At 39.4% G+C, this 20,548-nt stretch overlaps 1 protein-coding gene across 8 annotated transcripts in view; it reads left to right on the forward strand.

Moving 5' to 3' along the window:
• fars2 (phenylalanyl-tRNA synthetase 2, mitochondrial) overlaps nucleotides 1-20,548 on the forward strand; it is a 459,304-nt gene that overhangs the window by 55,523 nt on the left and 383,233 nt on the right. For 4 of the 8 annotated variants that reach the window (XM_059945680.1, XM_059945675.1, XM_059945681.1 and 1 more), the window contains one exon: nucleotides 16,822-16,889. The exons of the other annotated variants lie outside the window; for them this stretch is intronic. In XM_059945680.1, the coding sequence (XP_059801663.1) occupies nucleotides 16,822-16,889 (68 nt within the window). The remainder of the gene's footprint in view (nucleotides 1-16,821; nucleotides 16,890-20,548) is intronic. 8 annotated transcript variants of the gene reach the window in all.

Consider the following 20,548-nt stretch of genomic DNA (forward strand, 5'->3'; position numbering starts at 1 on the left):
AAAACAACTGAAGTGTTACTGGAGCACCCATTGTGGGAGTGGTCATTGCTGGAGTTGGGAGGCTTTGGCTCGATAGGTTTCATCAAGAACAGGTGGAAGTTTCTAGTAAGGTTTTCTTCCCTTTCTTTGCCTATTAGTATATAGCTAGTGAGTGGGGAATGGCTCCAGAATTAGCGATATGTTTTTCGTGTGAGATGTGGGAACTCTGGGAAATCTCCAATCTCCCTGATAATTACATTGTCATGGTCCCTTCTGGCAATCCCCCACCTTGCTATTTACCTCAGGAATTGGGCCTCAATGCCCTTGTTTAGTTTCCCATCATTCCCAGGTTCCACTAACTACACACACCTGCTTTCCATCTGAAAATGCAGGATATAGACCCTGTGATTACAACAAGGAGCTGCCAGCATAGGTTAAGGTATTTTTAGCTTTCTTAAGGGGTATAGGGGCTTTTTATATGATGGATAAACAGGAATAGGGTACTAGGATGGCCAAAGACGGGAGGATAAAGTGTAGGTTAGGGTATGTGTGTGTGTGATTGGGTGAAGGGATTTAGAATGTGGGTCTATCACACTCCGGAGCAGAAAGTGGCGGTAATGCACCTCTAAGCTGGGTGCCAACCACCGTAAAACGAGACAGAGAGAGAGAGAGAGAGAGAGAGAGAGAGAAGGAGCTGCCAGTTTGTTGGTCGACTCTGGTGTGTGTAACCTCGTTCTATGATTCTTAGGATGGTCAGTTCTAAGTCTAGCATTGGTCCTGCATTCACTCCTGGGGATACTGATTCCACGCTCGCTATGTCAAGAATGCCTCTCGACTCTACCTCTGCGCCTGTGTTCTGCACTTAGGTTCGTCCACTGCCACACTCGTGCAGCATATACCTGCATTATATGAGTTGAGCTGCAGCTACTTAGAGGCTGTGTAAAACAACCAGAGCTGCAGCTGGATGGCCTTCGGCTCATACGGGAAAGTGAGGAGGTGATTGAAAAGAGCTACCTAAATTGCAGGAGGCAGGTCGCTGAGTGACTGTCAGAAAATGGAAAGTGAATGGGCAGCCATTTCAGAGTACCCTTCATGGCAAGTATACTGCCTTCAATAACAAGTATTCTGTTTTGGATACTATTGGGATGGGCGACCTACTGGGCAAGCCGCAGGGAAGAGGGGAGAAGAAGAGTGCAGGAGTGATAGTGGATTTCATAGAGGATCAGACGGCAGATTCTGAGGATGTGAAAGAGACATCTGGATGGTTTGCAGCCTTCCAGGGGCCAGGGTCAGGGATGTCTCAGATAGGGTCCACACCATTCTAAATGAGGAGGGTGAGCAGCTAGAAGTCATGGTCCATAGGTAGGGCGGTGGTTGAGGTCCTGAACAGAGAATGTAGGGAGTTAGGTGGCAAACAGAAGAGCAGGACCTCCAGGTAATAATCCTTGCTGTCTATGCCACCTGCCAGTGAGCGTAAGAATAGAATGATTTGGCAGATAAATGCATGACTGAGGAATTCGTGAAGGTATAGGTTTTCAGATTTCTGGATCATTGGGATCTCTCCTGAGGGGTGGGGTGTATGATCTGTACCAAAAGAACAGGTTGCACCTGAACTTGGGGCAGCAATGTCCTTATGGGTAGATCTGTCAGAGCTGTTGGGAAGGGTTTAAACTAATTTGGCAGGATGATGGGAACTGGAGTGATAGAGCTGTGGGTGGGGCAATTGATACTCAAGTGGATACAGTGTATAGTATAGACAGGCAGATTATAGGGCAAAATTACAGTCAGTGAGATGAGCTGGAGTTTAATGCGGAGGCAAAGTGGAAAAGGGTGATGAAAACAGGACTGAAGGTGTTATATTTGGATGTACACAGTATACAGAATCATCATTAGTTAAGAGATTGGCAGGAATGATGTGGGCAACACTGAGTCTTGGCTGATAGAAGATCTTAGTTGGGAGTTTTAACATCCAAGGTTACTTAGCACATTGGAAGGACAGGCAGGTAGTCAGAAAGGGTGAGGTGGCTTTGTTGGCAAAATATGAAATCAAATCTTTAGGGATGCCATAGGATCGGAAGATGTAGAATCTTTATGAATATAGTTAAGAAACTGTAAGAGTTAAAAAGACCCTGATAAGAGTTATATACAGGTTTCCAAACAGTAGCCAGGATGTGGAGTACAAATGGAAGATAGAAAACAACATGTCAAAAGGGCAATGTTACAATAGTCATGAGGGACTTGAATTTGCAGGTACATTGGGAAAATCATGTTGGTGTTGATCCCAAGAGAGAGGATTTGTAGAATATCTACAAGATGGCTTTTTGGATCGGGTTGTGGTTGAACTCACTAGGGAAAGGCTATTCTTGAATGGGTGTTCTATAATGAACCAGATTTGATTTAGGAGATTAAGGTGAAGGAATCCTTAGAAGACAGTATCATAATATGATAGAATTCACCCTGCAGTTTGACTGGGAGAAGATGGTCAGGTGTATCAGTATTATAGTGGAGTAAAGGGAATTTTAGAAGCATGAGAGAGGAACTGGCCTGTGTTGATTGGAAGGGGACTCTAGCAGGGATGATGGCAGAACAGCAATGGCTGGAGTGTCTGCGAGCAATTCGAAGGCACAAGATAGATGCAGCCCAAAGTAGTAGTAGTATTCTGAAGGGAAGATATCACAACTGTGGCTGACAAAGGAAGCAAAGACAGTGTAAAAGGTAAAGAGAGGGCATATAATATAGCAAAAGTTAGTGGTAAGTTAGAGGATTGGAAAGCTAAAAAAAAAATCACCAGAATACAACTAGAAAAGGAGAGAAAAGATGAAATATGAAGGTAATCTGGCTTATAATATAAGAATCTATGAGAAGATTTTTCGGGAATATAAGGAGTGAAAAAGAGGATATTGGACTGCTGGAAAATGATGCTGGAGAGGTGGTAATGGAGGACAAGAAGTGGTGGATGATCTTAACAAATTATCAGAATCAGTTTATTATCACTGGCATGAAATTTGTTAGCAGCTGTACAATGTAATACATGATAATATGCAGTGCCTATAAAAGTATTCACTCCCTTGGAAGTTTTCATGTTTTATTGTATTGCAACATTGATTCACAGTGGATTTAATTTTGCTTTTTTGACACTGATCAACAGAAAAAAAGCTCGTGTGTGGAAGTGAAAACAAATTTATACAAATTGCTCTGAATTTATTAGTTATTAAACACAAAATAGTTGATTGCATAATTACTCATCCTGTTAAAGTCAATATTTAGTAGATGCACCTGGGCAGTAATTACAGCTTTGAATCTGTGTGGATAGGTCTCTCTCAAATTTGCACATCTGAACACTGCAATTTTTCCCCTTTCTTTACAAAACTGCCCAAGCTTTGCCAGATTGCATGGGGCTTGTGAGTGAACAGCCCTTTCCAAGTTCAGCCACAAATTCTCAATTAGATTGAGGTCTGGATTCTGACTTGGCCAATCGAGCACTTTAACTTTGTTGTTTTTAAGTAATGCCTGTGTAGCTTTGGCTTTATGTTTGGGGTCGTTGTCTTACTAGAAAACAAGTTTCCTCCCAAGTTGCAGCTCTCTTGCAGGCTGCATTAGGTTTTCCACCAAGATTTCCCTGTATTTTACTGTATTCATTTTACCCTCCACCTTCACAAGCCTTCTAGGGCCTGCTGCTGTGAAGCATCCCCACAGAATGATGCAGCCACCATCATGCTTCATGGTAGGGATGATGTGTAGTGTTTGGCTTTGACCAAATATAGCATTTAGTCTGATGGCCAATTAGATCAATTTTGGTTTCATCAGCCAAAGAAAGCTTTTCCAGCTGACTTCAGAGTCTTCCACATGCTTACTGGCAAACTTTAGCCAAGATTTCATGTGAGTGCTTTTTCAACAGTGGCTTTCTCTTTGCCACTCTCCCATAAAGCTGCAACCAGTGAAGCACCCGGGGAACAGTTGTTGTGTGCAGTCTCTCCTGTCGCAGCCACTGAGCTCGTAACTCAGAGAAATCAGTGGTAGTAGAAAATTACATTCGCAATGGCCATAGGATTGACTTTGATGGCACAAAGCTACTGTGCTACACCAATGGCTTTTGGGACAGCCTGGTGAAAGAAGCCATTTGAAATAAAACGAGAGGAAAAGACTTTTAATTAAGATGAAGGTCTTGCTCTAAGTCAGAACTGGAATTCGATTGTAAACAAGGTGGGAGAGTGGAAACCTGATTTGATGAGGACTAATCAATCAGGAGGGATGAACGATGAGGATATAAATATAACTGGGATAGACATGCCCAGACATCATCCCTGATGAAGATGGCAGAGGTTGTCTTTGAAACATCGTGTAACATCAATACCTCTACCTAGCTGGAAGCCCAAGAAGAGTTTATTCAATACGTACAAACAAGCTGGGTGAACTCAGCAGGTTGGGCAGCATCCAGCTTGTTTGTATGTGTTGATTTGACCACAGCATCAGCAGTACTTTGTGTTTACTAATAGTTTATTCATACTCTTTTCACCGTTAGATATCTGGCAGTGTTATTAATCCATATGATTATAATTTACGCATTCCTCACCTACTCCACTGAATTCCACCAATTGACTGTTGAACAATTGCACATTTTCTAATAATTTTACAAAAAAATTCAGTTTGTCTCAGTTGTCACAAGGGCGAAACTGCATATTTTGAGAAAATATAGAAAACATTTATTCTTTTATTAGATGATTGTTATGGCTGAAGGAAGGGTGCTGGCGTAGGGAGTTCACTCATGCCATTCACTGCTTAGTTTATCTCCACCATCCCCTCTAAAATGTGCATACCTCTGCAGACTACTATTAAGGTCGCATATGAAAGTTTTGCCAGCTAGTGTTAATGACATATATTTATAAGGATTAATGAAGGAAAAAATATCAGTTGTGGATAAGAAATAAACAAGTATCTCCAAGCCAGTGTAATTTAAGCAGGCGTTTTTTTAGAAGATTATGTTATTTTATTATCTACTTTCATCATATTTCCATATTTGCATCTTTATTTAGAAGTCTACATAATGTTAAAATTTGTGCCTTTTGCTCACTACTTGTTCGTAATACTTGTTCGTAATAAGTACAAACTTGTTCGTACACTATTCGTAATACCCAATTAGCATGATGATATTACACCTGGTGAACAAGACAAACTATGAACTGATGTCTGGAAACAACAATCATTGGAAGTGGGTAATTTTATTGTAATGATTGCTAGATCTTTTTGGGAAGCATTCAATTTTAGTGGTAAGTGCTTTTGCTGCTACTGACCACAAGATCTTGGCTAGTTTATTGAATATTTACCTTTGATGATACACTTTTCAAATACACTCTCATGCATTTGACATCTTTGCTGCAAAGTACTTGAGGTTTAATCTGGCAAGATCTCTAATTTTATATATGTATTTAGTGGAATTAAGCAGAAATCATTTTTGGTAAGTTTTTAAAAATAATCCACTGCCGATTTTTTTTACTGCTGTATTTAATTATTGATTTAAACATGTCTGTGACCTTGTTCAATTTATTCTGTGATTAACTGATATGGAGTGTATTGGTACGTAAGGTAATTGATGTGTCCCACATATGTTGAGAACTGCTGTCAGATAGAACAAGCTGTTATCTTAGAAGGCTCTGTCTAGCCAAGTGTTGCTGCAATTTAATTATTGTGGGAAACAAGGTTCAATTGGAACACTTGAAATTAGAATTCAAACATGGATATAGTTATTACAATATAAGATGAAGATAAAAATTAGAAACAGGGAATGGCATTTTTCTCATCATGCCTGTTGTAACATTGAATTACAGTTTTAGTGTATTTCAGCACCACTTTGCTGCATTAACTGTAAATCCCTAGGTTCTCTGACTTCCAAAATGTATCACTCTCTACCTTCAACATAATCTGGGGCTGAGCCTCCACTGCCCAACTGAATAGTGAATTCCAGACTTTCTGTACTGTGTTGGTGGTAACATTTCTTCTCATCTGTCTTCAACGCAAACCCTGTGTTTTGAGACTGAAAGTATCATCACCATGGGGAAAAGAGCAGCTATGCTTCTTCCCTGTCAAGCCCCATAAAAATCCTCTATGCTTTTTTACTTTATTTATCACTGAATCTAAAGGCAACTATTAGCTGTAAGTTAAGTTGCTGAATTGCTTGGAAAGCATCTTCCATTATTTTCACCTTATTAAGTAAAAAATAGTTTTACTGTTTGAATTAAGTGAGTCTCAATAATCTTTCTGGCATTCTTTACTTCCACTTTAATTAATTGTATTCATTCATCTATCCTGTGACTTTATGTTCAAAATCATTTCATTTAATCCAACCTCTACTCTAAGTTGTTGAGAAAGATAACAGCTTTTATTTTTATATGATGTTTAAATGACTCCATAATAACCCAAGGTTTTCTTTAAGAAGTATTTTTGAAATGTAATTACTGTGTTAGACACAATAAGATTGTGTAAAAGAACTGGGCTTACTGGCCAGTGATTATAGTTTGAGGAGTATATGTTTGCCAGGCCATTGGAAAGTTCACGTGTTCCTATGTGATTTTTCATATCCACCTGTAATGTTTTACAGATTCGGAGTCTCTTTTTTAAAATATGGTACCTGGGACATGGCAACATTCCATGACTATAACAACAAAATGGCACATATCTTGTGTTGTAGTTTTGGATGTGGCCCAACATTATAATTTCCCATTTCAAAGTTAAGGTTGCCCTAATTTACTCTGTCATAGAGATTTAATTATATGAAATTCTGTTACATGTTTGAATGAGAATTTTTCACTTCATGAACCAGTTACAAAATTTTCCATCTCAGTAGGCACATACTTCTGTATGATCTAACCATAATTATTAGAAGCCAGGAAGATAGTGGCTAGATAGGCACGGCAGACAAGGACAAGCAGATGCTGACTCCAAAACAAGTGGTTGTCTTAATAAGAAAATAGTTTATATTTATTTGAATAGTCAAAATTATTTGAGAATGGTACCTTGATTGGATGTGTTATTATTCAGAGGTCAGGTTGAAGCTGGTGAAATTATTTCCATTGTTTACAGTAGAGTGTGAAAGTCTATTTACAGAAGCACTTGAGAGTAAAGCTAACTGACAGCAAAACATAATAATACAACCATAACTTTTTCTCTTAGGCAAATTTCTCCATAGCTTGTTGTTGTTCTATCAATTATAATCATTGTCCAATATTTTGTTTGCAAACATTGGTAGGTAAGTGGGGGGCAAGGAAGAGAAATTGTGCCTGATCTAGTCCTTGTGTTATGTCCATTTTCATGCACTCCTTAATTATTGATAATAACCAGTAAATGAATATTAAATCAAAATGGTACTTGGAGCTTTCTGTTCAATTTTTCTTTTGTTCCAGGTATGATGGCTAAGTGCACTGTGGTCAAGTCCATAGTCCCTAGAAGGTGATTTCCCAATTTGAATTGGACTTTTTAGTGAACTTTGGTGACTTTTTAGTGACTTTAAGGATGCCCTTAAGAGTACCTGATACTGCAACATGCTTTCAGACCACAGACCATAAGAGATAGGAGCAGAGTTAGGCCATTCAATCCATCGAGTTTGCTCCATTGTTTTGTCATGGCTGATCCATTTTTCCTTTCAACCCCATTCTCCTGCTTTCTCCCTGTAATGCCCTGTCAACTAAATGTTGATACATATATATAGTTAAACTAGTATTATACAAGATATACTTTATTTTATTCTTGATCTCATTGCTGCTGGTGTTTAATAGTGAATAGAACATTGGAGATCAGTATTTTATATTTAAATTCAGAAATGCTCTCTGCTGTAAGGTGCTGGTATGCCTCCATTAATTATGTTAATTAAGAATTGTCATGAAAGTAAGTTGATACGAAAGTCAAGACAAGATAAAAAAAACATGTTTTTATGTTTAACAGAATATGCCCTTGTTTTAAAGCTTTGTACAGTCACAGATTTATAGTTGACGTATGATAAATTTAATGCTAGAGAGCTGGAATGATATATCTTTCGTACATGGGAGCACTTGCTTCACAATTTTGGGACTGTAGTTTCACTTTGTCTATTTTTTTTTAAATGCCCCATTTATTTCATTTAAATTTTCCTTTTGTATTTCTTTTAAGAAAGAACTAAGATGTAGTGAATCCCTTGCATGATGGCAAATATTCGCATACAGCAGATGGGTTGTGAGCAAACTGGTCTCTGTCTGCAGCTGTGGAATGTATCTTGACTGCTCAAGAACTTTTCTCTTCTGTGGAGGGTTCAAATTATCCCTACAACAAAAATACAGCTTTGTTTTAGTAAGATTTTATTTTTTTGTGTTAATTTTTCATAATTTTCACCAGTGTACCAAGTAGTTTTTTCCCCATTCAGGATATCCATAAAATCTGACTGTGTTCCTTGAGATAGTAACTTATCCACATGGGGATAAGAATGAAGGATCGTGTGTAAGAATCTTTAAAACAAAGTAGTAACTATTTCAGATTTATTTCTTCTGTAAGGTTTCCAACAACATACATGTTAACAGACTGGACAAAGTCAATACTGTTATTGTAAACTATTGTATGTCCATTCCAATTTTCAGTTGTAGGGGTGAGAGATTTAGCACTATGCATGGGAGTAAATGGAGACTATGATGAAATTAGAAGTTGGATGTTTTGGTGATGGAAAGGTGTGCTTGTAAACAGCCTATTTCAGAAGCCTGAAGTTCTACACTATGCGTTTCAGAACAACGACATCCCATAAATCATTTGGTTCTTGAACCAACTGGCATAACTGAAAACATTACAGTTTAACAGCACTATGACTACTTTGATTTCTATGTACTAAAATGTACTTTTTTTGATTTAATTGTATTCTTTCCTGTATCTTGCACCTTTATCAATGCACCATAAAAAACATTGTTTCAATGCATCATGGATTGGTACAGCAAGACTACAAGAAACTGCGGAGAGTTCTGACCACGGCTCAGCGTGATGTGGAGGCCAGACTCCCCTCTATGGGCTCTGTTGATACTTCTTACTGGCTTGGTGAAGGAACTGGCATGAGTGGGGACCACACCCAGACCAGACTTTCTCTCTTCTCCCCCTCTCATTGGACAGAGGGTGGGTGCAGAGGCCTGGGATTGCACCTCACCAGGCTATTGCACCTTTTGTGGGACTATTGAATGATTCCCTGGTGTGGTAGGAAGAACTCTTGACTTCACAATCTGCCTCGTTGTTACCTTGCACCGTATTGTTTACCTGCACTGCAATTTCTTGTGACTGTAACTCTGTTACTGTGTTTCCCTTGTACTGCTTCAGTGTAATGATGTGATGGGCTGATCTGTGTGGATGCCATGCAAAAAATAATTTTACTATATATGACAATAATAAAGCAAATTACCAATTTACTTTCCCTATCAGATTCCACAATCTCCAGCCCTCTATTGCCACCTCCCAGCCTCTGCCACTTTCTCAACCTTCCCTCCTTCATCTTCCTATTGTCCCATCTATCACCCACCAACTCTCGTCCCACCCCTTCCCCTCACCTCCTTTATACTGGCATCTCCCCTCTTGTCTTTCAATCTTGATAAAGGGTATTGATGTGAAACATCAGCGGTTCATTTCCCTCTGCAGAAATTACCTGACCTGCTATGTTCATCCAGCAGTTTATCTTTTGTTAATTAATCCTTTAGCGTGTACTGATTTGGTGTGTCCGATCTATGTAGATTAACGCCATATGTGATTATAGTTTTAACATATTGCTTAACATAGAACAAAGAGCAGTTCAACACAGGAACAGGCCATTTGGCCCACAATCTTGAGCCGAACCAGCTAGAAAGTAAATTGACAACACCCAAACACTGATCCTGTCTGCCTACACCATGTCAATATTCATCCATCTTCCTCATGTCCATGTGCCTGTCCAAATGTCTCTGAAAAGCCTCTAATGTATCTGACTCTACCACCATACCACACAGCACATTCCAGACACCCAACGCTCTCTGAGTAAAAAAACTTACCCCTCACATTCCTGTTGAACCTACCCCTTTCACCTTCAGTACATGCCTTTGGTTTCAGACATTTCAACCCTGGGGTAAAAGATATTCCCTGTCCACTCTATCTATGCGCCTCATAATATTGTAAACCTCTATTAGATCTCCCCTCAGCTTATGGCGCTCCAGAGAAAATAGCCCAAGTTTATCCAGCCTGTCATGATAGCACATACTCTCTAAACTAGGCAACATCCTGGTCAACCTCTTCGGCACCCTCTCCAATGCCTCAACATCCTTCCTATAGTGGGACAACCAGAACTGTATGGAATACTCCAGATGTGGCTTACCAGAGTTTTATAAAGAGTTTTCCTTTTCTAATTTCCTGTTGAATGCTATTCCCAACATCACTAGTATTGTTTGAAGTGTAGTATACAACTCATAGTAATATATTTTGCCCATTGGTAATTTTTTAGCTCTACCTGTACAGAATCCACTTTGTCTTAGCTCATGTTCTTCCTGTTAACGGAAGGACAGGGCAGAGCAGACTTGATGGGTCGAACGACCTAATTCTACCTCTATATGATATGGTCATAGGGGAAATTATATTTAATTTATATTGTGAATACTATTTATATGACATTCTGTGCCTGTGATGATGCTGCAGGATAAAATTGATGGCAGGAGAAAAATTTTTGCCTAGGGATAGGATTTGAGGGATAGAGGGCAATGAATGCAAACTTTGGGGGAAAGTGAACCGTGAATAAGTGGAGTGATTTACTAATAGATGGTGCGATTGAAAGAGATGTTAATGTATAGCTCACTGTTTTCAGTGTACATATTAATTTTAGGATATTATTTGATGAAGCCAATGAGGAATGGCATTATATAGATTCCCTGTGCATGTGAAAAATAATAATGTCAACTATATCCCCACTCATTCAATGTTACGTACCCGTAACAGTTTAAATGAACCAGCAGCAAAAACCATGCCTGGAATCTGGTTTTGATGTTAAAGCCACTATCTTTATTAGTATCTACTTAATATAGCAACTTAAACAGGAATAATCAAAAGTTAACAGTGTTATGAATATACATATGTGTAAATATAACTCCAAAACTATTGAGCTTGGGGGCACCAGGCTTAGAATCTTGAGATGGTAAAGTATGAAAGTTCAGTTCATCCACAGATTAAATGATGTGAGAGATATTTGTACATCAAGGTGATTGTCGAGAGAAGGCATTTATGTCATATTCCACAGGTTCCACGGTGGTAAAACAGGATAACAATCGCCATAGGATAATCCATCGTCGTTCCAAATCCACTTACGAATTATCACCAATAGTAGCTTATCACAGGGGTACTGTCTTCAAAGGGAACTTCCACCCAGGCAAGGGTTAACACATAGGTAGATTCCACAAGGTTGCCCCAATCATACAACGTGATAGCCATTTATCAATGTGCTGGGTCAATGCTCAACCCACCCTTGTGGACACTCGAAAGTTCTAACCAGTGACCCCTTAGTCACTGGCTTCCTCCCATTGTCCGACTCCAACTGCGACTGACTGTGTGTGAGTGAGTGTCCTTGCTTAAATCAAAGCAAGCTGCAGAGTCAAATAGTTCTGCCCCCCTCTGTCTCTTAGTAAGAATCAAACAGGAGCCAAGAAAGCCGGCAGCTGACATCACTCAGGCAAAATGACAGTCTACGGCAAGATAAACCTAGGGGTTCATCACATTCAGTATAGTCCTATACTCAGATCTTGCATTACATTTTTGCCCAATATGTTTCCTCTCCTTGAGGTTTTTTTTAAAGATTTTAATTTCTTCCTATGCCTGCAATACTGTTTGTAGTGGTTACTTGAAAACAAACCAAAACCACTGAGAGACTGAGTAGAGGAGTTGAACCTTCCAAATAACATAGCACCAAGTCAAGAAAAGTATGTTTAATCTTTTATTACAGAACCCGCAAAGACAAACGATCTTACAATGATTAAAATCACTAATGAAACTAAATTAGCAACACAGCAAAAATAACAGTAATTAGTATTCAAATTAACTTAAGTGTAATAATGAAATACAGTGGCATGCAAAAGTTTGGGCACCCCTGGTCAAAATTTCTGCTACTGTGAATAGCTAAGTGAGTAAAAGGTGACCTGATTTTCAAAAGTCATAAAGTTAAAGATGACACATTTCTTCAATATTTTAAGCAAGATTACTTTTTTATTTCCATCTTTTACAGTTTCAAAATAACAAAAAAGGAAAAGGGCCCGTAGCAAAAATGCATGCTCAGTACCCCCTTTTGCAAGTATCACAGCTTGTAAGCGCTTTCTGTAGCCAGCTAAGAGTCTTTCAATTCGTGTTTGGAGGATTTTCACCCATTCTTCCTTGCAAAAGGCTTCTAGTTCTGTGAGATTCTTGGGCCATCTTGCATGCACTGCTCTTTTGAAGTCTATCTGCAGATTTTCAATGATGTTTAGGTCGGGGGTCCGTGAGTCCATGTCAAAACTTTCAGCTTGCGCTTCTTGAGGTAGTCCGTCATGGATTTTGAGGTGTGTTTAGGATCATTATCCTGTTGTAGAAGCCATCCTCTTTTCACCTTCAGCTTTTTTTACAGACGGTGTGGTGTTTGCTTCCAGAATTTGCTGGTATTTAATTGAATTCATTCTTCCCTCTGCCATAGAACCATAGAACACTACAGCACAGTACAGGCCCTTCAGCCCTTCATGTTGTGCCGACCCATAATTTCCTTAAAAAAAGTACTAAACCCACACTACCCCATAACCCTCCATTTTTCTTTCATCCATGTGCCTGTCCAAGAGGCTCTTTAATACCCTTAATGTTTTAGCCTCCACCATCATCCCTGGCAAGTCATTCCAGGCACTCACAATTCTCTGTGTAAAAAAACTTACCCCTGATGTCTCCCCTAAACTTCCCTCCCTTAATTTTGTACATATGCTCTCTGGTGTTTGCTATTGGTGCCCTGGGAAACAGGTACTGACTATCCACCCTATCTATGCCTCTCATAATCTTGTAGACCTCTATCAAGTCCCATCTCATTCTTCTATGTTCCAAAGAGAAAAGTCCCAGCTCTGCTAACTTTGCTTTATATAACTTGTTCTCCAAACCAGGCAACATCCCGGTAAATCTCCTCTGCACCCTCTCCGTAGCTTCCACATCCTTCCTATAATGAGGTGACCGGAACTGAACACAATACTCTAAGTGTGGTCTCACCAGAGATTTGTAGAGTTGCAACATGACCTCTCTACTCTTGAACTCAATCCCCCTGTTAATGAAGCCTAGCATCCCATAGGCCTTCTTAACTACCCTATCAACCTGCGCAGCCTCCTTGAGGGATGTATGGATTTGAACCCCAAGGTCCCTTTGTTCATCCACACTCTTAAGTAACTGACCATTAATCCTGTACTCAGTCTTCTGGTTTGTCCTTCCAAAATGCATCACCTCACACTTGCCTGGATTGAACTTCATCTGCCATTTTTCTGCCCAACTCTGCAGCCTGTCTATATCCTCTTGTAACCTCTGACAACCTACAGCTCCATCCACAACTCCTCCAATCTTCGTGTCATCCTCAAACTTACTCACCCATCCTTCCGCCTCTACATCCAGGTCATTTATAAAAATCACAAATAGCAGGGGTCCCAGGACAGATCCCTGCAGCACTCCACTAGTCACCGACCTCCATGCAGAATACTTTACTTCCACAACCACCCTCTGCTTTCTTCCTTTAAGCCATTTTTTTTAATCCAAACAGCCAAGGTTCCACTTATCCTATGCCTCATGACTTTCTGGATGAGTCTGTCATGAGGGACCTTGTCAAATGCTTTGCTGAAGTCCATGTAGACCACATCCACTGCCCTACCCTCATCAATTTCTTTTGTTACCTCTTCAGAAAACTCAGTCAGGCTCGTGAGGCATGTTCTTCCCTTCACAAAGCCGTGTTGACTATCCATGAGTAGACTGTACTTCTCCAAATGCTCTTAGATCCTATCCTTAAGAATTTTTTCCAGCAGTTTGCATACCACCAACGTAAGACTCACCAGTCTATAGTTCCCAGGTTTCTTCCAATTACCTTATTTTAAACAAGGGAATTACATTTACCATTCTCCAGTCCTCTGGCACTTCCCCTGCAGCCAAAGAGGATTCAAAGATCATGGCGAATGCTCCTGCGATCTCTTCTTTCAATTCCCAGAACAACCTGAGGTGTATCATATCCGGCCCTGGAGATTTATCAATCTTGATGTTTTTAAGAAGATCCAGCACTTCTTCCTTAATCTCCACATTGTCCAGCACACAGGCCCGCTCTACTTTGACCTCATCCTGATCAAGATCCTTTTGACTTGTGAATACCAGTGAAATGTTCCCTGTTCCACTGGCTGCAACACAAGTCCAAAGCATGATCGATCCACCCCGGTGCTTAACAGTTGGAGAGGTGTTCTTTTCATGAAATTCAGCACTGTTTTTTCTCCAAATATACCTTTGCTCATTGTGGTCAAAAATCCTATTTTAACTTAATCAGTCCACAGGACTTGTTTCCAAAACGCATCAGGCTTGTTTAGATGTTTCTTTGCAAACTAATGATACTGAATTTTGTGGTGAGGACACAGGAAAGGTTTTCTTCTGATGACTTCTATGAAGGTCATATTTGTGCAGGTGTCACTGAACAGTAGAACAGTGCACCAGCACTCCAGAGTCTGCTAAATCTTCCTGAAGGTCTTTTGCATTCAAACAGGGGTTTTGATTTGGCTTTCTAGCAATCCTACAAGCAGTTCTCTCAGAAATTTTTCTTGGTCTTCCAGACCTCAACTTGACCTCCATCGTTCCTGTTAACTGCTATTTCTTAATTACATTACGAACTGAGGAAATGGCTAGCTGAAAACGCTTTGCTATCTTCTTATAGCCTTCTCCTGCTTTGTGGGCATCATTTATTTTAACTTTCAGAGTGCTAGGCAGCTGCTTAGAGGAGCCCAAGGCTGCTGATTGTTGCAACGAGGTTTGAGGAGTTAGGGTATTTGTAAAGCTTTGAAATTTGCATCACCTGGCCTTTCCTAATGATGACTGTGAGCAAGCCATAGCCCTAACAAGCTAATTAAGGTCTGAGACCTTGGTGAAAGTTATCTGAGAGCTCAAATCTCTTGGGGTGCCCCAACTTTTGCATACCACTGTAAGTGATCAACAAAAAAAAATATAATTCTCCAGTTGCTTCAAACTAGTCTAAAACCAGCTAACTAAGAAAAAGAGAGTATACGTGACTTGACTCAATTGCTTCTACTAGGCCTCAAACGTGATAAATTACCCATAATAAACACACAACACAAAGTACTATACAGGCAGACAGGAAATAGGTATATGGCTCATACACTGTTACTTATGCTTTTAAGTAGTTACTTTTAAAGGAAGAGAAGAACTTAATTTCCCAAATTATTGAGTATACATTCCCAATAATTAGAACAGAAAGCAGTACAGCATAGAAACAGTCCCTTTGGCCCAGAATATAGTACCAAACTAATTAAAGTAGTAAAGAAGTACTAAACTGATTCCCTCTGTATTTAGTGTCCACGTCTTTACCACATTTACGTGCCTATCAGAAGCCCTCTTGAATGTCTCTATTGTATTTGCCTCCACTATCACCCTAGGCAGAACATTCCAGCCACCCACCACTCTCTTTGTAAAGAGACTTGCGCACACATCTCCTTTGAACTTGCCTTCTCTCATTGTTTAGTATTAGACATTTCAATCCTGCAAAGAAAAATACCGCTGACTATTTATGCCTCTCATAATCTTTTAATTGATCAGCTAAACAATTTTGGTAATAAACTGAAAATCAGGAAATGTGAAGTTAAATTTTCATCTATAGTCTTTTTAACCACGCAGGCTTCCACAGTGCCTCTACTCTTTGCTCTTCAACATTTATGTGGAACTGCAAGAATCATAGAGCAACATTGCATGGATACATGCCCTTTGGCCAACAAATCCATGTTAACCACTGTGCCCACCCTGTTAGTTCCAGTTTCCTTTGGTCGGCTCACATCACTCCCAACCCTGTTATGCGAACTTCTAAAATGATACTCACATGTCTATCTCTGGCAACTCATTCTATATACTCATCCTCTTTCTCCTGTGTTCCAAGGAATAAAGAACTAGCAGGCCGCCTCTCCTTGTAACTCAAGCCCTCTACCTTAAATTCTTTATTTTTAATGACTGTATAATATCATCATATTGGTTAAGGTACACTGGATAATTCACATGTTTTATCAGAGTTGAACTATAAACTGAAGAAACAATAGAAATATATATGGCATTTTTATTCACAGTCTGAGTATGGCCAATTTTATCATTAGTATTGAATACGTGCTATGTATGAATACTCCGAGGATAGCTCCTGAGTGAGTGACAATAGAGGTCTTTACTTTCCAAAACAGGACCTTGCTTGTCACTGAGGTTTGCTTGGCAAATGAGAATGATCGCTATTGGATAATGTGTATTTTTCAAGTCAGGCATGACCACACAAAAGTGACTGAAGGTCAGACTCAGGATTGATTGGATGATTACAAGTCCCCACAAGTCAAATTGGAAATGGCAGGGCTGCCAACAGCAGGATGAACAATGCTGGGATGAATCTTATCGGCCTATAGAAGTTGTTTGATGGTCTAAAACCAGAGTGGCAGATCTTCAATGAAACTGATGTGTTAGCAGCAACAGTAAGCAAGCTTTGCTGTTATTTAACATGTCCTCCAGCATTTTCTTGGAAAGGCCTCCTGGCTGGACATGACAAGTGGATCTTTATAAAGGTTTTGAATGACTTAATAAATGTGTTTTTCTTAAATTTCTGCACAGGGTTGGAGCACACGCTGATCATTGCCGAGTTGCTTCTGATGTTGAATGATTGCCAGCTAAGTTATATAGTAAGTGTTGTACTGTTCTCTTGCTTTATAAATTCTGGTGCAGTGGTTTAGTGACATGGTGAATCATAATATGTGAGCTCCATTTGAGTATAATGTTGACTGTTTAGCACAACAGTTTTAACACTGCAGAGTTTTTCTTGGATCCACCAAGCTGCTTTCTGAACATCTACTGAAGGAAATGACAATGTAATTAACTCTCATGCAAATCTCTGTGCTGCTTACTTGCATTGACAAATATAATTTGAAAATAAGAGAGGAGGCATTATTGCACTGCAGTGTTAAATGGGTAATGTCATCTTTTATTACATACAACGTGGAATAGGTCCTTCTGACCTTTGCTACCCAGCAATCCTCTGATTTAATCCCCTAGCCTAATCATGGGAGAATATGCAATGCCTAATTAACCCACCAACTGGTACATCTTTGGACTGTGGGAGGAAACCAGAGCACCCGGAGAAAACACACGAGGTCACGGGGGGAACATGCAAACTCCTTACAAGCAGCAGCGGGAGTTGAACCCGTGCTGAAGTGCTGTACTAACCACTACGCTACCTTGCAGAAAAGGTTCTTATTTTATTTACATTTTGCAGTCCTTACAGCAATGGCACTGGTGAAAATAATATCTTTGTTATTTTTGTCTGTATTTTCCATTCTCCAAGAAAAACAGCAAGTGATTCTTTAAACATCCTCTTTCGAGCCAGGTATTGTAATTGTTTACCAAATGCTTGTCATCAATATTGTTTATTAAAGCTCTCAATATGAAGTGTTTTTTTGTCGTATTATCCTGATTTTTCAACTTGTCTGATGGATTGTTCTGCTCTATGAACTACTATTCAGTTACTAGATTAAGTTGTGAATATACTAATTGTGTCATCAAGTTTCATTATTTGGACGCTGAGGGACTGAAACTTGCATCTAATTGCTCAAAATGCGATTGCTTTGTTGTTTATATGACCTGGTATCCCATTGATTAAAGTTGTAAAATATTACTCTTTAACAACTTGGTTGTTTTGGATACCATTTAATTTAGATAACAGCTGTCTATCTTCGATTTTTTTTTTATACAGTGTAGAACAACTTCAGTCCATTTGTGATATCAATGCTAACTTCCACCATGTTGCAGAGGTGAAGAAATTTAAAACTACTTTTACTTTTTAATAGGATATTTGTCACCTCTAATAATTAGTGTTAATGTAATTCTTCTCACTAATTTCAGTATGAAGCGCCAATTCCCAAAACCAGTTTAAATACACCATAAAAGATGTAATTCCACCTGGAACAAAATTAGCACTGATGTATCTTAAGTAAAAGATACTTCATTACTATTTAAGAACATAAAGAAACAAGAACTGGAGTAAGCCAGTTGGCCTCTCTGATGATCCAATTTTGATTTGGCAACTCTTTACCATGCTCTCCTCATACCCTTTACATCATATTTTTCTAAAATTTTTAAATTTTAATAGATCCTAATGAGAAAATGGGAGTTCTGCTGAAGGGTCTCAGCCTGAAACGTCGACTATCCTCTTTTCCACAGATGCTGCTCGGCCTTCTGAGTTCCTCCAGCATTTTGTGTGTGTTACTTGGATTTCTAGCATTTGCAGATTTTCTCTTGTTTGTTCCAGGGATCATACTGGATCTCTTGTAACTTTCTTGATCACAAAACGTGAGTAGCTCTGATCTAGACCTCAGCTGAATGTAGATCTCATGGTTTATCCGGGGCTTCTGGTTGAGGAGGACTAAGTGATTTTTGTGGGGACACACTCATCTACAACTGTTTTAATAAAGTGACAAATGTGGTGTATTCATTCAGATCCACAGATGAGTCCTTGAACACGGCCCAGTCCACTGACTGAAGCAATCCCGTAACCACTCCTCTGCCTCCCGTGATCATCTCTTTGATGTTCTAATCTCTGGGGCCTTGCTCTTTAGCTTTTGTCTGCATGCAAGTAGAAGAAGAAAACCAAATGATCCGATTTACCGAAATGTGGTCTGGACATGAAACAATAGCCATTCCTTATCTTAGTATAACAGTGGTCTAGACTGTTGGGACCTCTGGTGCTACAGATCATATACTGTAAATGGGCAGGGTTTTCTTCAAACAAACGTTGGAAGTTCCCCACTATGATTTGAAATGCAACAGGATGGACTGTTTCCATTGTAGCATCATTCAGTATCTCAAGTGCTTGATTATAGTCATCCACTGATAGTATGTAAACTGCGATCAGATTTATGGAGGAGGACTCCCTAGGAAAATGGAACGGACAACATTTGATCATTAGGTGCTTAAGATTGGGGAACATGGGTTTGACAGAAGCGCCACATTGGAGCACCTCCAATACAGCAATCTTGCCCAGAGGTCCTCAATCTCCAGCTACTGCACATTTACCAACAAAATGCTGGGTACTGGTTGTCTCGTTCCTTTGTGTTTCATCCTGGCTTGGAGTACCCTTCTCCTGCCTCGCCTCTGGCCATGGCAATACACCTTCGTAAGCTTGAAGGTGCTGCACCTGTTTGTTTTAGAGTTAATTCTACTGAGACCTTAATAAGATCATGAAATCTGTAGTTCATTAAGTCTGTTTAAAAGTACATTGCTTAAAGGGAAATTACATGCTGAAGATTACAGTGAGAGTAATTAAAAAAAGAGGTACGAATGAAATTTAGCCATTGATGTGCCTTCTTCGTAATTGCATTAATATGTTCGGCTTATGAAGATCTTTGGAGATGTTGACATCCATATTGATGCAACAGAAATGCATTCAACCATTTTCTTGTTTCAAATGGGTGAGCAGCAGGCAATGCTTATAAAGGATAACCTGTCAATTAGTTTTAAGGTATCAAATTTGGAGTACTTGGCCAAGATGTGTTGAAATGTTATTTGTTTGTGTGGTGGACCACTATCAACATAACCTATAAATGAACTTGATCCATTAAGTACTGGAAGCTTGTTAATTTAATATTCATCAAAGTAGCTATGGAACTTTTAAATTCTCCAATTAAAAATAAACAGTGCTGGGGGAACGTCACGTGATGACGTAGGATCGCGACGTGGAAATCCAGCTCTCCCGTAAAAAGCTAATAAATTAATGTTTAAGTGAAGAAAAGTTAGTAAATATTTTCTAAAAGCTACGTCTAAACTACTCAGGATTTTCCTTAGATATGCCTCCTAAACAGACTTAGAAGAAAACTACTACTTTGAAGACAGTACAAGCTGGGCCGGCTACCATGAAAAAGCCTCGGACTCAAGTGCATCTTACCTCCGGCAATACAGAACAGGAATCAGCGGCAACATCAACAGTCTCCAAGAAGGAACAACAGGAACTGCATGTGCGCGAAGCAAAGGGCATGTGCAAACATGAGCAATTTGAACTACAAATCCCAGCTACGATTGGAAGTGGAAGTGAAAATGAACCCGAGGTGGATTCGGATTCTCTGGAACATACAGATGAAGATAAGGAGGCAAAAGAAGAACAACAGGAAGAGGTTGGAGGTGGAAGATATTCTGGAGACATAAGAGAAGCTTTGGTGCAAATAATGCATGAATTAAAATAACTAAAAACATGAAAAGATATTAAAAATATGAAGACTATGTTTGATAAAATGGTGAAAAAAACAGGAGAAAATGGACAAGAAAGTTAAAAAGCTGGAAGAAGTAACAGGAG

This window comes from Hypanus sabinus, chromosome 20 (genome assembly GCF_030144855.1).
Source record: "Hypanus sabinus isolate sHypSab1 chromosome 20, sHypSab1.hap1, whole genome shotgun sequence".
Lineage (NCBI taxonomy): Eukaryota > Metazoa > Chordata > Chondrichthyes > Myliobatiformes > Dasyatidae > Hypanus > Hypanus sabinus.